Source organism: Hippoglossus stenolepis, chromosome 10 (genome assembly GCF_022539355.2).
Source record: "Hippoglossus stenolepis isolate QCI-W04-F060 chromosome 10, HSTE1.2, whole genome shotgun sequence".
NCBI lineage: Eukaryota > Metazoa > Chordata > Actinopteri > Pleuronectiformes > Pleuronectidae > Hippoglossus > Hippoglossus stenolepis.
The window spans coordinates 265286-283747 of record NC_061492.1 but is presented as its reverse complement, the minus strand read 5'-3'; the positions used below and the strand labels follow the sequence as shown (position 1 = coordinate 283747).

At 45.4% G+C, this 18462-nt stretch overlaps 1 protein-coding gene across 3 annotated transcripts in view; it reads right to left on the bottom strand.

The window, feature by feature from the left end:
* Positions 1-121: 121 nt before the first annotated feature.
* Positions 122-18462, bottom strand: part of mapkbp1 (mitogen-activated protein kinase binding protein 1) — a 26221-nt gene continuing 7880 nt past the window's right edge. Inside the window, exons 5-31 of one of the 3 annotated variants that reach the window (XM_035168733.2) lie at positions 18374-18462; positions 17637-17774; positions 17379-17561; positions 16803-16820; positions 16471-16631; positions 16177-16375; positions 15673-15807; positions 14870-15078; positions 14695-14786; positions 12894-13019; positions 12701-12771; positions 12254-12375; positions 11651-11726; positions 11455-11566; positions 10802-10865; positions 7873-7992; positions 7424-7542; positions 7212-7249; positions 6979-7119; positions 6381-6515; positions 5228-5355; positions 5024-5145; positions 4544-4696; positions 3001-3082; positions 2448-2872; positions 1197-1282; positions 122-1107 (exon numbers count right to left, since the gene is read on the bottom strand). The exon at positions 18374-18462 is cut by the window's right edge and continues 82 nt beyond it. In XM_035168733.2, the coding sequence (XP_035024624.1) occupies positions 865-1107; positions 1197-1282; positions 2448-2872; positions 3001-3082; positions 4544-4696; positions 5024-5145; positions 5228-5355; positions 6381-6515; positions 6979-7119; positions 7212-7249; positions 7424-7542; positions 7873-7992; positions 10802-10865; positions 11455-11566; positions 11651-11726; positions 12254-12375; positions 12701-12771; positions 12894-13019; positions 14695-14786; positions 14870-15078; positions 15673-15807; positions 16177-16375; positions 16471-16631; positions 16803-16820; positions 17379-17561; positions 17637-17774; positions 18374-18462 (3587 nt within the window). In that variant the 3' untranslated portion in view covers positions 122-864. Of the gene's footprint in view, positions 1108-1196; positions 1283-1822; positions 2323-2447; positions 2873-3000; positions 3083-4543; positions 4697-5023; positions 5146-5227; positions 5356-6380; positions 6516-6978; positions 7120-7211; positions 7250-7423; positions 7543-7872; positions 7993-10801; positions 10866-11454; positions 11567-11650; positions 11727-12253; positions 12376-12700; positions 12772-12893; positions 13020-14694; positions 14787-14869; positions 15079-15672; positions 15808-16176; positions 16376-16470; positions 16632-16802; positions 16821-17378; positions 17562-17636; positions 17775-18373 lie in introns of those variants that run through there. The other 2 variants (XM_035168731.2, XM_047341736.1) reach the window with 2 other exon arrangements.

The following is an 18462-nucleotide window of genomic DNA, read 5'->3' as shown; positions in this document are numbered from 1 at the left end:
TCTAAACTTTATTAGTCTCGTGTTTCTGATACATCTTAGGATTTGTTCTAATTTTTCAGAAATGGAGGAAATATTCAGTAAGTAAGTAAAAGTACCAATACATTAAAGTAAAAATACAGAATTTTAAGTGAATATTGTGCATTTAATTACTGTTTCAATCGAAACAACATTGTGACATGAAAATAAAAAGTTTTGGGACAATTCAGAACATTTGCTGAAATAAAACCACAGAAACGACATGAAGGAGCCGAGCCATCATCATCATAATAATAATAATAATAATAATAATAATAATAATAATAATAATAATACACTTTTCAATATAAAGTGAAGTTATAAAAACACCAAAGGTTTGAAACTTTGTATCTGATTCTTTGTTCAACACAATAAAAACATTTCATGTGAACATGCGTGTCCTTGATGAGTTTAACGCTGACGTCACACGGACTCGTCTCAGAAACCTCAAACATGGCGTCTGTGTTTTCACATCCTGGATGATTGAGTAACTAGAGCATCGTCTCGACCAATCGGCTTCAAGCTCTCATTAAACACAACCATCGAGAGAAGCCTCAAACTTTTATTGAAATTAGAGAAAAACTATTTCAAACTGAACTTTGACCTCTTTGATTGTTGGAAACAATCCGACGCCGGATTTCAAACCAACAGACAGGAAGTGAAAACGTACAAGTGCCGATCAGAAACAGGAAGTCTGTGTGACGACAAAGAAAATTTACATCCAACGACAGAAGAATAAAGTTCCTTCTCTACAACAATGATCAATAAAGTAAAGAAGCTTCAGATTGACGGGACAGACGCCCCTCCAGCTTCAGTCTCTGAAATGAGGAAGAGGACAAGGGTGGAGGTTCAGCAGGGGGCGCTGTTGATCCTCCTGTGTACGGCCTGCAGCAGGAGCAGAGAGTATTCCTCCAGCAGAGCGGCTGTCTTCACCTCCCCTACTCCACCCAGCCCCCCCTCTACTCCCAGAATGCCCGGCCCACTGAGCGGGAGGGAGTCAAGCTCTGCCCTCATGGCCTGGAAGGCCTCTGATAGGAGGCCAGCCATCTGATGCTGGTCGGGGGCGGAGTCATCAGCGGAGGAACCGCTCAGCTGGAAGAGGAGAGGAGGAGGAGTCACCGTGACATGACCAGCTGTGTAACCACACGGTCATTCATGAAGTACGGTTGGTCAACACTCACCTTCCTGTACAGGTGAGTTGCTCTCTTGAAACAGCTCTGCAGCTCATTGGTCAGAGTCCTGCAGGTCTCCACACTGATTGGCTGGTCTGCACAGAGAGAGAAGCAGGAATTAAGGTCACTTTGTTACTGTCTGAATCCGTTTCTCTGTACACGTGTAGTTTTCATGTTTCCTGAATATTAACAGCTGATTGGCTCCTGTGTTTCACACACACTCTGTCATTGGTCAAACAGACATGATGGAAAGAGCAGAAGAAAAGAACGTGGCGACAGACGAAGAACAACATTTAACAAACGTCTCACCCGTCTTTACGGAGCAAGAGGAGGAGGAGGAGGAGGAGGAGGAGTGCAGTGATGAAGAGGAGGGTGAGGAGGAGCGGAGCCAGAGCCCAGACAGAGAGATGACAGGATGGAGGGATCAAAAGGAGGAGGAGTCCAAACCTGGATCGTCCCTTCCTGCAGGAGTCTGAGGCTCCACCCCCTGCCACAAGGAGGACAGGGGGGAGACAGAGAGCGGTGGAGGCCAACACGTGGAAGACGAGGGGGCGGCGGCAGACTTGGATGACGGCGAGAAGGAGGTGAGGGACGGTTTGTCAGGGAGTGGTCTGCTGCTGCCGGGGACCCGAGCCTGGAGACCTCGGGTGGGAGCCGCTGCCTGGTTACTATGGTTACCAAGAGAGGAAGAGGAGGGGGCAACGACAGGGACAACTGCTGCGTGGGGGGGTGCAGATAGTGCAGCGTTGGAGGAGACCACAGCAACCAGAGGAGGCGGAGTCTCTCTAACCTGAGAGGAAGGGGTTACCACCGAGGACGACGTTGTCACGCCGTCCTCGGTGGGTTCGGCGACATTGAGGCCGTCGCCCACAGAGACGGAGCGGGACATCTTGGCCATGGAGCTGGCGGTGGGACTCATGTAGGAGCGCGCCGCTGACGGAGCTGAGGACGAGGACGATGAAGATTTTCTCCCTGTGGCGGTAGCAGACAGAGCGATGGGGGAGGAGGGGCTGGGTCTCTGTTGGGGGAGGGATGACGATGATGGGGGACGTCTGGGGGTGGAGGGAAGGGTGGTGGGACGCTGAGGGGGAGGGGACAGCTGTGGGGGCGTCTGCAGAAGGACGAGAGGTATCACCTGAGAGAGAGAGAAAGATGTGTCACGTGTGTTACCTGTGTCACGTGTGTTACCTGTGTCACGTGTTTCACGTGTGTTACCTGTGTCACGTGTTTCACGTGTGTTACCTGTGTCACGTGTGTTACCTGTGTCGCTCAGCAGGCTGTGGACTGACTGGACTCTCCGGAGACCACACATCCAGGTCAGATGTGAGGCAGTGGTCAGGGCCGTCGGGTCCAGGTTCCTCTTGGTCTCAGTCTGATCCTTGTTCCTCAGAGGCGCTTGCAGCACCACTGAGTGCTCCTCTTCCTCCTGAACCTGGTTTTGGGGCTGATCTGGTCTCTGGTGGATCTGGTTCTGAGACTGGACATGGTCCTGAGGTGTTGAAGTCTGGTCCTGGCTTTCTTTCTGGGTTTGATCCTGGTTCCCCAATACCTTCCTGTCCTGGATCCTGTTCTGACACGGATCCATCAGCGGTCGGACTTCAGAGACCAGAGGACGGCCCTTCACCTCCCCAGCTCCTCCCCCTCCTTCCCCGCCGGTCCGAGATGGGAGAGGAAACACAGCCCGACTGAGGAGAGAGGAGCAGAATCATCTGAAGGGTCAACCTCCTCAGGCACCAACCGACCGATTCGACTCGAAATCTACATCTAAAAATGTCAGATGATGCTTATGCTACGCTGTGATTGGATGTTTTACCTTCCAGCTGAATTCTGGGTGAGGAACCTGGAGGAAATGCTGAGACTCTCACTGGAGCTGTGAGACGCTCTGCTCGGACTTCCTGAGGACAGACGGAGTGTTTACTGAGACAACCGGCCGTCGTGGTGGTGTTGTATGATGATGGGTGGTGTTGTACGATGATGGGTGGAGTATGCGATGGTGGGTGGTGTTGTACGATGGTGGTGTTGACGATGGTGGGTGGTGTTGTACGATGGTGGTGTTTTACGATGGTGGTGGTATGCGATGGTGGGTGGTGTTATGCGATGGTGGTGTTGTACGATGATGGTGGAGTGTACGATGGTGGGTGGTGTTATGCGATGGTGGTGTTATGCGATGGTGGGTGGTGTTGTACGATGGTGGGTGGTGTTGTACGATGGTGGTGTTTTACGATGGTGGTGGTGTACGATGGTGGTGTTGTACGATGATGGGTGGGGTATGCGATGGTGGGTGGTGGTGTACGATGATGGTGTTGTACGATGATGGTGTTTACGATGGTGGTGGTGTGATGGTGGTGTACGATGATGGTGTTTTACGATGGTGGTGTTGTACGATGATGGTGTTATACGATGGTGGTGTTATACGATGATGGTGTTTACGATGATGGTGTTTTACGATGGTGGTGTTGTACGATGATGGTGTTATGCGATGGTGGTGTTTACGATGGTGGTGGTGTATGATGATGGGTGGGGTTGTACGATGGTGGTGTTTTACGATGATGGGTGGTGGTGTACGGATGTGTTGTACGATGGTGGTGTTACGATGGTGGTGTTGTACGATGGTGGTGTTGTACGATGGTGGTGGTGTATGATGATGGTGGTGTTTAACGATGGTGGTGTTGTACGATGGTGGTGGTGTACGATGATGGTGTTGTACGATGGTGGTGTTGTACGATGATGGTGTTATACGATGATGGTGTTTTACGATGGTGGTGTTGTACGATGATGGTGTTGTACGATGATGGTGTTGTACGATGGGTGGTGTTGTACGATGGTGGTGTTGTACGATGGTGGTGTTGTACGATGATGGTGGTGTACGATGATGGTGGTGTTATGCGATGGTGGTGTTTTACGATGATGGGTGGTGGTGTACGATGGTGGTGTTATACGATGGTGGTGTTGTGCGATGGTGGTGGTGTTGTACGATGGTGGTGTTTTACGATGATGGGTGGTGGTGTACGATGATGGTGTTGTACGATGGTGGTGTTGTACGATGGTGGTGTTTTACGATGATGGGTGGGAGTGTACGATGATGGTGTTTTACGATGATGGGTGGTGGTGTACGATGGTGGTGGTGTTGTACGATGGTGGTGTTTTATGATGATGGGTGGGGGTGTACGATGGTGGTGTTTTACGATGATGGGTGGTGGTGTACGATGATGGTGTTTTACGATGATGGGTGGTGGTGTACGATGGTGGTGGTGTTGTACGATGATAGGTGGGAGTGTACGATGATGGTGTTTTACGATGGTGGTGTTTTACGATGATAGGTGGGAGTGTACGATGGTACGATGATGGTGTTGTACCTGAGAGGTGGGACAGTGTGACAAAATGCTCCTTCAGGAAAGCTTCCTGGTCTGGAGTCTGAGGAACCTGCTGAGAGACTCCATCTACGTCCTCCTCCATCTCCTCCACCTCCAGCTCGGAGGAATGTCCGTCCACACTGAGACGCTCAGTGGCTGATTGATAGAGACAGAGCGACAGTGAGACAGGTGAGACAGGTGAGACAGGTGAGCGAGCGTCTCCGAGTACTTATATTCACTTTAACTGCACATAATTTATATCACTGATATAATAATATCAGCATTACTCATTGTACTCTATCACTTTAATCCTTCAGTATTTATTCAGTTATTAGTAGTAGTTAGTTTTTACAGTTATATACTTCTCTAACTGTAGAAAGTGACTTTACTGCTCTGATGTCATCGTTGTTTTCTTTCTTGTTTTAACTTGTTTATCCTCCGGAGACAAATAAAGTTCTTCTAAATTTGAATTTAACGTCTCACCGTCTCCTGCCGCTCGCTCTCGACTCGACGCTCTGGATCCTGGCGAGCAGCCGCTGTCCGGACTCGGTTTGTCCCGTCGTCCGTCCGCGGCATCAGGACACGCCTCCTTCACCTGGAACTCACTGACAGTAGTGGGTGGGGTTTACAAGGGCGGGGACAGACTAACATCAGTAAATCCTGGAACTGGATTGGACGTCATCCTACCTGCCTGCCAGGCTTACTCTGTCCTCCCATTGGTCAGGATACAACACTGGATTTTCCCTGTCTGGGCTGTGATTGGACAGCAGGATGAAATCAGGCCTCTGATTGGTCCTCAGCTCATCGTCTTCCACCTGGATGGACAGAACCATTTATTCCAAAGTTCAGATCTCGGATTGATTTGTGTGAAAGTGGATCACAGATCTATAGAATCTATATGATGAGTCATCTTCATGGGACAGGAAACCATCACAGTCACTAAACACTTGTTTCCTGTAGATTCATGCTGCACAACATCCTTCTCACTCAGAAGGCGGTGCAGGTTCTGGTCCAGGTTCTGGTCCAGACTCTGGTCATCTCACACCTACACTACTGCCCCCCCCTCCTGGCAGGTCTACCTGCTGCTGCCCTCCGACCTCTGCAGCTCATCCAGGAACCAGCAGCTCCACTGGTCTTTAACCTGAGTTCACTCACACTCCTCCGCTCCCTTCACTGGTTACCAGTAGCTGCCCTCATCCGTTTCAAAACACTAGTACTTTGTACCGTGCTGCGAACGTATCGGGTCCAGTCTACATCCAGGACATGGTCAAACATTACACCCCACCCCGTCCACTCCGTTCTGCATCGACCAATCAGCTGCTCCCTCACTGTGAGGGAGCAGCTGTCACTCAACAACATCACGACTGTTTCCTGTCCTGGCTCCTAAACGGTGGAACCAGCTCCACATGGACATGAGGACAGGAAGTCCACACATCTCCCTCCAGACTGAAGACACACCTCTTCAGACTATACCTTGAATAAAAGTTTAAACTAATTTAGTAGCACTTAAATGTCACTTACTTACAGCACTTTGTAGTTTGGCTTTTTTTGAAGAAATTGTATTTTCTTGATTCTTGTTGTTCTGGTTTGTTCCTCATGGTTGATGCACTTATTGTGAGTCGCTCTGGATAAAAGCGTCAGCTCAATGTAATGTAATGTTTCCTCCTCATCCAATGTTCTCATGGGTTAAGGTTTGTGTAAAAAACAAACATTCTCCCGTCAAGATTGTTTTTGAGTCTGAAAGATATTCATTATAAATGAGACCGCTGGTCTTCTTGTCATCATGTGACTGAAACACATCGGGACAACGTCAACTTTAGAATAATTCATCTTCTCTCACCTGTGCAGTGGTGACCTGCAGACTCATGGTGCTCCCCAGCTCCTGATTGGCCCTCTGAGGCCCCGCCTCCACACCCTGACAACCCTTCTGCTGACTGCAGGGGGAGGAGCTAACACCAAGGGGGCAGGTCTTCGTCTGAGAGGGTCGGGCAGAACGTAACGTTTTCATACAGAGGAAACTTATAGTGATCACGTTTCTGTAAAAACACCAGAATCAGTAAACGTAGTGAGTGTAGCGGAGGGACTGTTACGGGTCCTCGGTTCAGTCCGTGATGAATGATCCTCAGAGAGGAGCAGTCATTTACTGACGGAGCTATAACTGTAAAAATAACAGTTTTACCATCCAAACATGAAAAGACACTTTAAGCAGATTACTTGATCACTCTAACCAAATTATTTACAGAGCATTTGTAGAGGAACGATTCTGTAAACGGTTGATTACTATGTCTGGTTTCCACTCTATTATTAATCGTTTGTTTTAAAGTCGTAACTTGTCAGAACCTCGTTGTATCATCTTGTACACTGACAATAAAGGTTTTCATTTCAACATTATCCCTTTGATCACATGTAATGAAAATGAATGGGTCTGGTTTCCTGACCTCCGCCTGCTCCACCTGTCTGTCGGCACAGAACGAGTCCAGCTGTCTCAGGTCCAACATGGACGACACCATCAGGACACTGTCAGCGCTGCCCGTCCTCCTGGACCAGCGGCGGCGGGGGAGACGACTGCCCGACGCCTCCTGATGAGACAAAGTGTTGTTTCTGTGACTGATTCAAATCTTCAATATTTAACTGATGATCAATAAAAAAACAGTTAAAATAATGTTCTGACCTTCGTGACATCAGAGCAGAATGTCTCATCGCACACGTCTGAGGGAAACAAACCACATGAGATAAACACAAACACTTGAAGTGGTGAAATCACTGGACTCCATCACCACACTTTCACCTGAATGACGTTTATATAAATGTAATAACAGACTGTGACTTCATGAACAAGCCTCCACTTGTGGGTTTCTGTGATGGGTAACCATGGAAACATGCCTGTCTCCTCCTCCATGCTCCCTGCTGTGACCATATGACAGCTGAGCTCCTCCTCCTCCTCCTTGTCGCTGTCAGACGACATGTTGACGACACGAGGAGACGACGCCTCCCTGCTGATTCTGAGGTGAAGAAAATTAAACCTTTTAATAAATCAAATTAATAAAGTAAAATGAAAATATTTCTGTGGATGTGACAAAGAAACAAAATCATTCAAACTAAATGTCAAATAAACAGGATAAAACTTTAGATACATTTTCTTTATTAGTTTTTCTATCTTCAAATAAAGTTTTGTAAAGTTGTGAATTTGTACATTGAACATGTGACACAGATGTTTATGGAATTAGTCGTAGGCTGTACAATATAATATAATAATATTTATTTACAAAAGTTAATTTGATCCAATTTAACTTCATCACATCTTTGTGGTAAACACACACACACACACGTGCCTCACTGCTCTCTGCTGGGGATTCTGGGAGTTGAAGTTGCTGCTGGGAGGTCGAAGGTCAGCGAGTCGCTGCCTCATCCTGATGCTCAACTCTGGACTGAGACGCCACACGAAGACACAGCTGCACACACACAGGAGAGATGAAGTAAGTGATGAAGGGATGAAGTGATGAAGTAAGTGATGAAGGGATGAAGTGATGAAGAGATGAAGTAAGTGATAAAGAGATGAAGTAAGTGATGAAGAGATGAAGTGATGAAGAGATGAAGTAAGTGATGAAGAGATGAAGTAAGTATGAAGGGATGAAGTGATGAAGAGATGAAGTAAGTGATAAAGAGATGAAGAGATGAAAGGATGAAGTGATGAAGGGATGAAGAGATGAAGTAAGTGATGAAGAGATGAAGTAAGTGATGAAGGGATGAATAAGTGATGGGGATGAAGTAAGTGATGAAGGGATGAAGAGATGAAGGGATGAAAAGTGATGAAGAGATGAAGTAAGTGATGAAGAGATGAAGTAAGTGATGGAGAGATGAAGAGATGAAGTAAGTGATGGAGAGATGAAGAGATGAAGTAAGTGATGAAGAGATGAAGTAAGTGATGAAGAGATGAAGTGATGAAGGGATGAAGTAAGTGATGAAGAGATGAAGTAAGTGATGAAGAGATGAAGTAAGTGATGAAGGGATGAAGAGATGAAGTAAGTATGAAGGGATGAAGAGATGAAGTAAGTGATGAAGGATGAAGAGATGAAGAGATGAAGAGATGAAGTAAGTGATGAAGAGATGAAGTAAGTGATGAAGGGATGAAGAGATGAAGTAAGTGATGAAGGATGAAGAGATGAAGTAAGATGAAGGATGAAGTGATGAAGAGATGAAGTAAGTGATAAAGAGATGAAGAGATGAAAGGATGAAGAGATGAAGGGATGAAGAGATGAAGTAAGTGATGAAGGGATGAAGTGATGAAGGGATGAAGTAAGAGATGAAGGATGAAGTAAGTGATGAAGGGATGAAGTGATGAAGAGATGAAGTAAGATGAAGAGATGAAGGGATGAAGTGATGAAGGGATGAAGAGATGAAGGGATGAAGTGATGAAGAGATGAAAGGATGAAGTGATGAAGGGATGAAGAGATGAAGGGATGAAGAGATGAAGTAAGTGATGAAGAGATGAAGGGATGAAGTGATGAAGAGATGAAGGGATGAAGTGATGAAGGATGAAAGGATGAAGTGATGAAGGGATGAAGAGATGAAGGGATGAAGAGATGAAGTAAGTGATGAAGAGATGAAGTGATGAAGAGATGAAGGATGAAGTGATGAAGTGATGAAGAGATGAAAGGATGAAGTGATGAAGAGATGAAGAGATGAAGTAAGTGATGAAGAGATGAAGTGATGAAGTGATGAAGAGATGAAGAGATGAAGTAAGTGATGAAGGGATGAAGTGATGAAGAGATGAAGTAAGTGATGAAGAGATGAAGAGATGAAAGGATGAAGTGATGAAGGGATGAAGTAAGTGATGAAGGATGAAGTGATGAAGGATGAAGTAAGAGATGAAGGGATGAAGTAAGTGATGAAGGGATGAAGTGATGAAGAGATGAAGTAAGTGATGGAGAGATGAAGGGATGAAGTGATGAAGGAATGAAGTGATGAAGGGATGAAGTGATGAAGAGATGAAAGGATGAAGTGATGAAGGGATGAAGAGATGAAGGATGAAGAGATGAAGTAAGTGATGAAGAGATGAAGGGATGAAGTGATGAAGAGATGAAGGGATGAAGTGATGAAGGGATGAAAGGATGAAGTGATGAAGGGATGAAGAGGATGAAGAAATGAAGTAAGTGATGAAGAGATGAAGTGATGAAGAGATGAAGGATGAAGTGATGAAGGATGAAGAGATGAAGGGATGAAGTGATGAAGGGATGAAGAGATGAAGGGATGAAGAGATGAAGGGATGAAGTGATGAAGTGATGAAGAGGTGAAGGATGAAGTGATGAAGGATGAAGAGATGAAGTGATGAAGTGATGAAGAGATGAAGGGATGAAGAGATGAAGTGATGAAGGATGAAGAGATGAAGGGATGAAGTGATGAAGAGATGAAGGGATGAAGGGATGAAGAGATGAAGGGATGAAGGATGAAGAGATGAAGGGATGAAGCGATGAAGAGATGAAGTAAGTGATCAAGAGATGAAGGGATGAAGTGATGAAGGGATGAAGTGATGAAAGGATGAAGGGATGAAGTGATGAAGGGATGAAGAGATGAAAGGATGAAGGATGAAGTGATGAAGGGATGAAGTGATGAAGAGATGAAGAGATGAAGGATGAAGTGATGAAGTGATGAAGGGATGAAGAGATGAAGTGGTGAAGGGATGAAGAGATGAAGTGATGAAGTGATGAAGAGATGAAGGGATGAAGTGATGAAGAGATGAAGGGATGAAGTGATGAAGGGTTGAAGAGATGAAGGGATGAAGGGATGAAGAGATGAAGGATGAAGAGATTAAGGGATGAAGTGATGAAGAGATGAAGGGATGAAGTGATGAAGGGATGAAGAGATGAAGGGATGAAGTGATGAAGGGATGAAGAGATGAAGGGATGAAGGGATGAAGAGATGAAGGGATGAAGTGGTGAAGGGATGAAGAGGTGAAGGGATGAAGTGATGAAGGGATGAAGAGATGAAGTGATGAAGGGATGAAGAGATGAAGGGATGAAGTGATGAAGGGATGAAGAGATGAAGGGATGAAGAGATGAAGTGATGAAGGGGTGAAGAGATGAAGGGATGAAGTGATGAAGAGATGAAGGGATGAAGGATGAAGTGATGAAGGATGAAGGATGAAGGGATGAAGGGATGAAGGGATGAAGAGATGAAGGGATGAAGTGATGAAGGGATGAAGAGATGAAGGGATGAAGTGATGAAGGGATGAAGGATGAAGGATGAAGGTGTGGAACGTACCTGTCTCCAGAGACAGTGATCAGGTGTCTACAGTCTCGACTGAACTTCAAACCTGTTACGATCTCTGACACAGAAACAAAGTGGGAATCACTCACATTGGAAACATGCCTGTTTATACGCACATACATGAATTGTCATATATACATTTTCACGTACGTAATACTTACATATATTTATTATTTTTCTTCTTCTGTACATTTATCTGTCGGACCTATTATCCCACATATATCAACTGATTCGGGACATTCCTGATTAGCCTTTTCTGTCAGTGGGAGGATTTTAAACTGGTGACATCACACACGGACCTGATGACATCATCACATGTCTTTGACTGTACAATGCATTTCAGCAGCAAATGCATTTTATAGTTATTCGTTCATTTCCTCAAAAGTATTTGTTTTGAATTCCTCTCTTAATTCAAGATGTGTGGTTTTATGACATTATCTAAAAAAAAAAACTATTTCACATGATTTGATTTTCTAATTGTGATTTATTTGCGTTTATGCTTTGATGTTTAAAGGATAAATATCAAAAGGATGGTTGGAATCGTAAAAGTTGTGTTTTACTGTCAAAAATGTCATATTAGAAAAACATGCAACACTACATTCATAGTCATTCGTGTCCAAAAAGAGAAATGATGCAGAGGAACTGACCTGAGTGTCCGAACATGGTGGCCACACACTCTCCAGAGTAGAAGTCAAATATACTGATGTTCTTATCTGAACAGGAGGTGGCGATGTAGAGACCTGACGGGTCGATCTGCACCTGAGGAGGACAGGAAGAGTTCACACCTCTGTAATCCATACAGACACGTTGCCGTGGTAACGTCAGACATCAGCAGTGAGCTACCTTGATGAGAGTACCGTCCTCGCCTTGGGAGCCTTTATACATCTTCTTCTGTTTCCCATTACTGATGTTAAAGATCCTGTGAGAGGCCGATAAAAACAATCAGCTAATCTGCATCACTCTGGGTGAATATGGGCTATACAAATAAAATGTGATTGATTGATTGATAACTCTGATTTCATTGGTCAATGACAATTACTGTCAGTCTCAGCCTGTTTTTATCTCAACAAATAACTGATTCAAACCAAACTGATCAGAAACACTTGAACAAACATCAGTGAGATAAGAACGACCTGAAATCACAGAAACATCTTTACAAACATTTATTTAACGTCTACTTTGATATTTTTGTTTGGTCCCTGTCCCATCTGCTAACATGGAGGAGGAGATTTATTATCTATAATGCACCCGGCCACCAGGGGGCGATACAGATGTTTTGTGTAGTATATCAAGGTTTTGCCTTCAGACGAAGAAGTCATCATGCTGCTAATTCTAATCCTCAAATAATCCTGCTGCACACACACACACACACACACACACACACACACACACACACACACACACACACACACACACACACACACACACACACACACACACACACACCTGATGCTGCGGTCCTGACAGCCCACTGCTGCGTACTTCCTGGTCGGCTCGATGTCCATGTCGTACAGAGTCATCTTCCTGACGACATGATGAGTCCGAGTGAACTCCAACCCCTTCTCCACCTGACCCCCCGAGGAGACAAACAAACAGGTGTCCCAGATGTCTCAGTGTGGACAGTGTGTCTGAGTGTGGTCAGGTGTAGACAAGTGTCTCAGGTGTCTCAGGTGTCTCAGTGTGGACAGTGTGTCTCAGTGTGGTCAGGTGTAGACAAGTGTCTCAGTGTGGTCAGGTGAGGACAAGTGTCTCAGGTGTCTCAGTGTGGTCAGGTGTAGACAAGTGTCTCAGTGTGGTCAGGTGAGGACAAGTGTCTCAAGTGTCTCAGTGTGGTCAGGTGAGGACAAGTGTCTCAGTGTGGTCAGGTGAGGACAAGTGTCTCAGGTGTCTCACCTTCTGAGCTGTGCGGAAGTAGACGCTCTTATCAGCGCCACAGCTGATCATCCTCACTTTGCCGTCATTGGCTGAAAGACACAAAAAGATGATGATGTCCGAGGACGAGACGTCTCTTTCATTGTAAATAACTAAAGAGACAATACTCGACTACATCTCTACAGTAAAAGTACTCAGTTACTTTGAGACTGACCAGTGAATCTAACAGCTGTGATGGAGGATGAGTGTTCGTCCAGAGTCTGGACCAGACTGTAGTCTCTGTCCACATCCAGGACATGGATGAGACGGTCCCGACCTGCTGTGGCTAATAGCTGGAGACCTGGAGACAGGTACAGAGAGACAGGTACAGAGAGACAGAGACAAGTACAGACAGAAATCTTTGTTAAACGTAATTTATACACATGACCGTGTTTTATGTTGTGTGTATGAGTTCTACGTTGTTACATGTGTGTATGTGTTCTATGTTGTTACATGTTGTGTGTATGTGTTCTACGTTGTTACATGTGTGTATGTGTTCTACGTTGTTACATGTTGTGTGTATGTGTTCTACATTGTTACATGTTGTGTGTATGTGTTCTACGTTGTTACATGTTGTGTGTATGTTTCTATATTGTATGTGTTCTACGTTGTTACATGTTGTGTATGTGTTCTACGTTGTTACATGTTGTGTATGTGTTCTACGTTGTTACATGTTGTGTGTATGTGTTCTACGTTGTTACATGTTGTGTATGTGTTCTACGTTGTTACATGTTGTGTGTATGTGTTCTATGTTGTGTGTATGAGTTCTACGTTGTTACATGTTGTGTATGAGTTCTACGTTGTTACATGTTGTGTGTATGTGTTCTACGTTGTTACATGTTGTGTGTATGTGTTCTACGTTGTTACATGTTGTGTGTATGTGCTCTATGTTGTTACATGTTGTGTGTATGTGTTCTACGATTGTTACATGTTGTGTGTATGTGTTCTACGTTGTTACATGTTGTGTGTATGTGTTCTACGTTGTTACATGTTGTGTGTATGTGTTCTATGTTGTTACATGTTGTGTGTATGTGTTCTATGTTGTTACATGTTGTGTGTATGTGTTCTATATTGTTACATGTTGTGTGTATGTGTTCTACGTTGTTACATGTTTGTATGTGTTCTACGTTGTTACATGTTGTGTATGTGTTCTACGTTGTTACATGTTGTGTATGAGTTCTACGTTGTAATGTTATCTTTTTTTACATGTTGTGATGTGTCCTGTTACATGTTGTTATGTGCGTTGTTACATGTTGTGTGGTTCACGTTGTTACATGTTGTGTGTAGAGTTCTACGTTGTTACATGTTGTGTATATGTTCTACGTTGTTACATGTTGTGTGTATGTGTCTCATTATTACATGTTGGCTGTTACATGTTGTATGCTTGTATTGTATGTATGTTGTTACATGTTGTATGTATAAGTTCTACGTTGTTACATGTTGTGTGTATAAGTTCTACGTTGTTACATGTTGTGTGTATGTGCTCTACGTTGTTACATGTTGTATGTATGAGTTCTACGTTGTTACATGTTGTGTATATGCTCTACGTTTACATGTTGTATGTATGAGTTCTACGTTGTTACATGTTGTGTGTATGAGTTCTCGTTGTTACATGTTGTGTGTATGAGTTCTACGTTGTTACATGTTGTGTGTATGTGTTCTACGTTGTTACATGTTGTGTGTATGAGTTCTACGTTGTTACATGTTGTGTGTATGTGTTCTACGTTGTTACATGTTGTGTGTATGTGTTCTACGTTGTTACATGTTGTGTGTATGTGTTCTACGTTGTTACATGTTGTGTGTATGAGTTCTACGTTGTTACATGTTGTGTGTATGAGTTCTACGTTGTTACATGTTGTGTGTATGAGTTCTACGTTGTTACATGTTGTGTGTATGTGCTCTACGTTGTTACATGTTGTGTGTATGAGTTCTACGTTGTTACATGTTGTGTGTATGAGTTCTATGTTGTGTCTCACCAGTTTCTGGTTTGGAAAACTCCAGGCACAGAATCTCTGAGTCGTGAGCCTGAACGTTCATGATCTCCTCCATACTGTCCAGATCATGGATCCTACAACACGTCACACAATCAACAGATATCATAGAATGTTGTACAATCATCAGACAGACCCCCCCACACGGGCCCTTCCTCACCTTAGGACCCCCATGCGGTCTCCAGAAGCCAGATGTTGTCCATCAGGACTGACACCCAGGGACCTAATGCCTGCCCTGCTCTGGTCTGTCTGCTGCCCCTCTGAGCCCAATGACCCCGCCTTCTCTGTGTTGCCACCGGTACCAGCGACACTCTCCGTGTCCAGGAGGCTTGTTAGCTTATCGCCCACGTAAATGACCTTCTGCAGGTCCTGAGGTCAGAGGTCAGGGGTCAGAGTCAGGTGAGGAGCTTCTCAATTCGGAGATACAGGTGTATAAATAGTTGAGGTGTACAGGTGTAGATGTGTGTGTACAGGTGTAGATGTGTGTGTACAGGTGTAGATGCGTGTGTACAGGTGTAGATACGTGTGTACAGGTGTAGATGTGTGTGTACAGGTGTAGATGCGTGTGTACAGGTGTAGATGTGTGTGTACAGGTGTAGATGTGTGTGTACAGGTGTAGATGCGTGTGTACAAGTGTAGATGCGTGTGTACAGGTGTAGATACGTGTACAGGTGTAGATACGTGTGTACAGGTGTAGATACGTGTGTACAGGTGTAGATACGTGTGTACAGGTGTAGATGTGTGTGTACAGGTGTAGATGTGTGTGTACAGGTGTAGATACGTGTGTACAGGTGTAGATGCGTGTGTACAGGTGTAGATGCGTGTGTACAGGTGTAGATGCGTGTGTACAGGTGTAGATGTGTGTGTACAGGTGTAGATGTGTGTACAGGTGTAGATGTGTGTGTACAGGTGTAGATGTGTGTGTACAGGTGTAGATGTGTGTGTACAGGTGTTTTGTCCTACGTGGCTCAGGATGTTCCTGTTGAGGGTGGTGTGTCCATCGAGGTTCCACAGTCGGATGGTGTTGTCTGAGGAGCAGGACAGGAAGGAGCTGGGGGGGAGACACCCCTCACTTCCCCCTCCTCCTTCTGGAGACACCTGCAGGAGACAGCAGGGGGCGCTCATGTATTTTTTCAACCTAAAACTCGGGTGAATTCATCCGTTGATAATGTTGATAAATAATTTTGTTATGAAACAACATATATGATCAACACATATTTATTTATATATATACAAACATAAATGGAATATTATTTATATTACATACAAGATAACATATGTATATATATTTGTCACATTTCACACACACACACACACACACCTCCACACACACACACACACACACACACACACACACACACACACACACACACACACACACACACACACACACACACACACACACACACACACACACACACACACACACACACACACACACACACACACACACACACACACACACACCTCCACGCTCCACACACAGGAGGAGTGGTAGAGGGCGGAGTAGAGTTTTCCCGCCCTGCGAGGGTCCCTGAGGTCTCGGACATCCCAAACATAAACACTGTGGTCGTTGTAGACACAGGACAACCAGCGGTTGGTGGGGTCATAGGTCACCGCCACCGTGTCCGGGTATCGAGCCTCCGACTTGCAGGAGAACAGCTGACTGGGGGACAAGGGAGGGAGGGGGGTTTCTGATGAGTCAGAATAAAAACCAAACTGACACTGGTCCAAATAGGTTCTCTCAGGTGTGTGTGTTACCTGGCGTCAACCATACTGGCGATGTCAGTGCCCAGGGGGTGTGGGCGGGGCAGCGTGCAGATGAAGTGCAGGTTGACGGGGCTGAAAGCTCGGACGGTTCCATCAGAACAACCACAGAAAATCAATTCGTCTGTAACAGACAGACAGGTGGCCTGAGACGTCTGAGAACAGACAGGTGGACAGACAGACAGGTGAGTTAGAGGATGTGTGAGCTCTGGTCTTCTGTCTGAAACAGTACTGTGTGACAGACAGGTACAGACAGACACAGACAGGCAGGCAGACAGACAGGTACAGTCTCAAGCTGAAGTGACTGAGTCCAGGTGGCGACTTACTGAGGCAGAGTCAACTCTCTGAACAGGAAGCGGAGCAGAGGAGGAAGCAGAGGAGGAAGCAGAGGAGAAAACAGAGGAGGAAGCAGAGGAGGAAGCAGAGGAGGAAGCAGAGGAGGAAGCAAAGGAGGAAACAATAGAGGAAAAAGGGGAGAAGGCAGAGGAACGTCACATAATGTCTTCACACAGTGAAATATTGAAACCAGGAACTAGAGGTTCAATGACCTCAGAGAAGCAAACTGACATTAAAGCTTCAGTAACACGTGTTTTACAGTGTGTGCTCTATCACAGACATGATGTATGTCACAGACATCATGTCTATCACAGACAGGATGTCTGTGATAGACATGATGTATGAGGAGGAGCTCTGTCTATAATCCATGAACTCAGCACACATCATGTTGCTCATGTGGGTGTTGCTGTGTGTGTGTGTGTGTGTGTTTTTAACATATGAACGTCACATTGAGGTGAATCAAATTATAATGAATATCAAGAACAATGTTACAAACATTGATTTGACATGATAATATTAACATTACTAACAGGTCTGTTCTGTAGTTGAAACTTGCTCTGACTCACCCGCAGCTCCACCCACTTGTCGAGGAGTCGTCGGTCGTTGAACTCACACAGCAGACCTGAGGAGGTGATGCAGAATGTGGAGGAGGCCTGTCGGCCGCGCCCACACGCCACATCGCTGAAGAAGTTGTTCCTGAGCTCTCCCAGCAGCCCTGAACGCCCCAGCAGAGGCACGGTGGCGTTCACCTGCAAACGAGCAGAACGGTGAGTACAACAGTCACCACACGGCTCGCTCTAATCTACACCGGCTAAGATGTGAACCTTGGAGGTCTTGGCGTGATCCAGATACCAGAACTTGACGTGGCGATTTCCAGCAGTAACAAAATAGGAGCTGTCGTCTGAGAAGGACACAGCCGTCACTTTACTGGAAACTTTATTGGCTGCAACAACGATGTTTTTCTGATAAACAGAGGAGGAGATCAGAGAAGAGGAGATCAGAGAGGAGCTGATCAGAGAGGAGCTGATCAGAGAGGAGGAGATCATAGAGGAGCTGATCAGAGAGGAGGACATCAGAGAGGAGGACATCAGAGAGGAGGAGATCAGAGAGGAGGACATCAGAGAAGAAGACATCAGAGAGGAGGAGATCAGAGAGGAGCTGATCAGAGAGGAGGACATCAGAGAGGAGGAGATCAGAGAAGAAGACATCAGAGAGGAGGAGATCAGAGAGGAGGAGATCAGAGAGGAGATCAGAGAGGAGGACATCAGAGATGAGGACATCAGAGAAGAAGACATCAGAGAGGAGGAGATCAGAGAGGAGCTGATCAGAGAGGAGGAGATCTGAGAGGAGGAGATCATAGAAGAGGACATCAGAGAGGAGGAGATCAGAGAGGAGGGGATCAGAGAGGAGATCAGAGAGGAGGAGATCATAGAGGAGGAGATCATAGAAGAGGACATCAGAGAAGAGGACATCAGAGAGGAGGAGATCAGAGAGGAGGACATCAGAGAGGAGGAGATCCGAGAGGAGATCAGAGAGTCACAGTACTCTGTTACTTTCGTACCTTCCAGTTCCAGACGTTGACCATCATGTCGTGTTGATATCCGACACTGACGATGTATTTTCCATTTGGAGAAAACGTGACACAGGAGA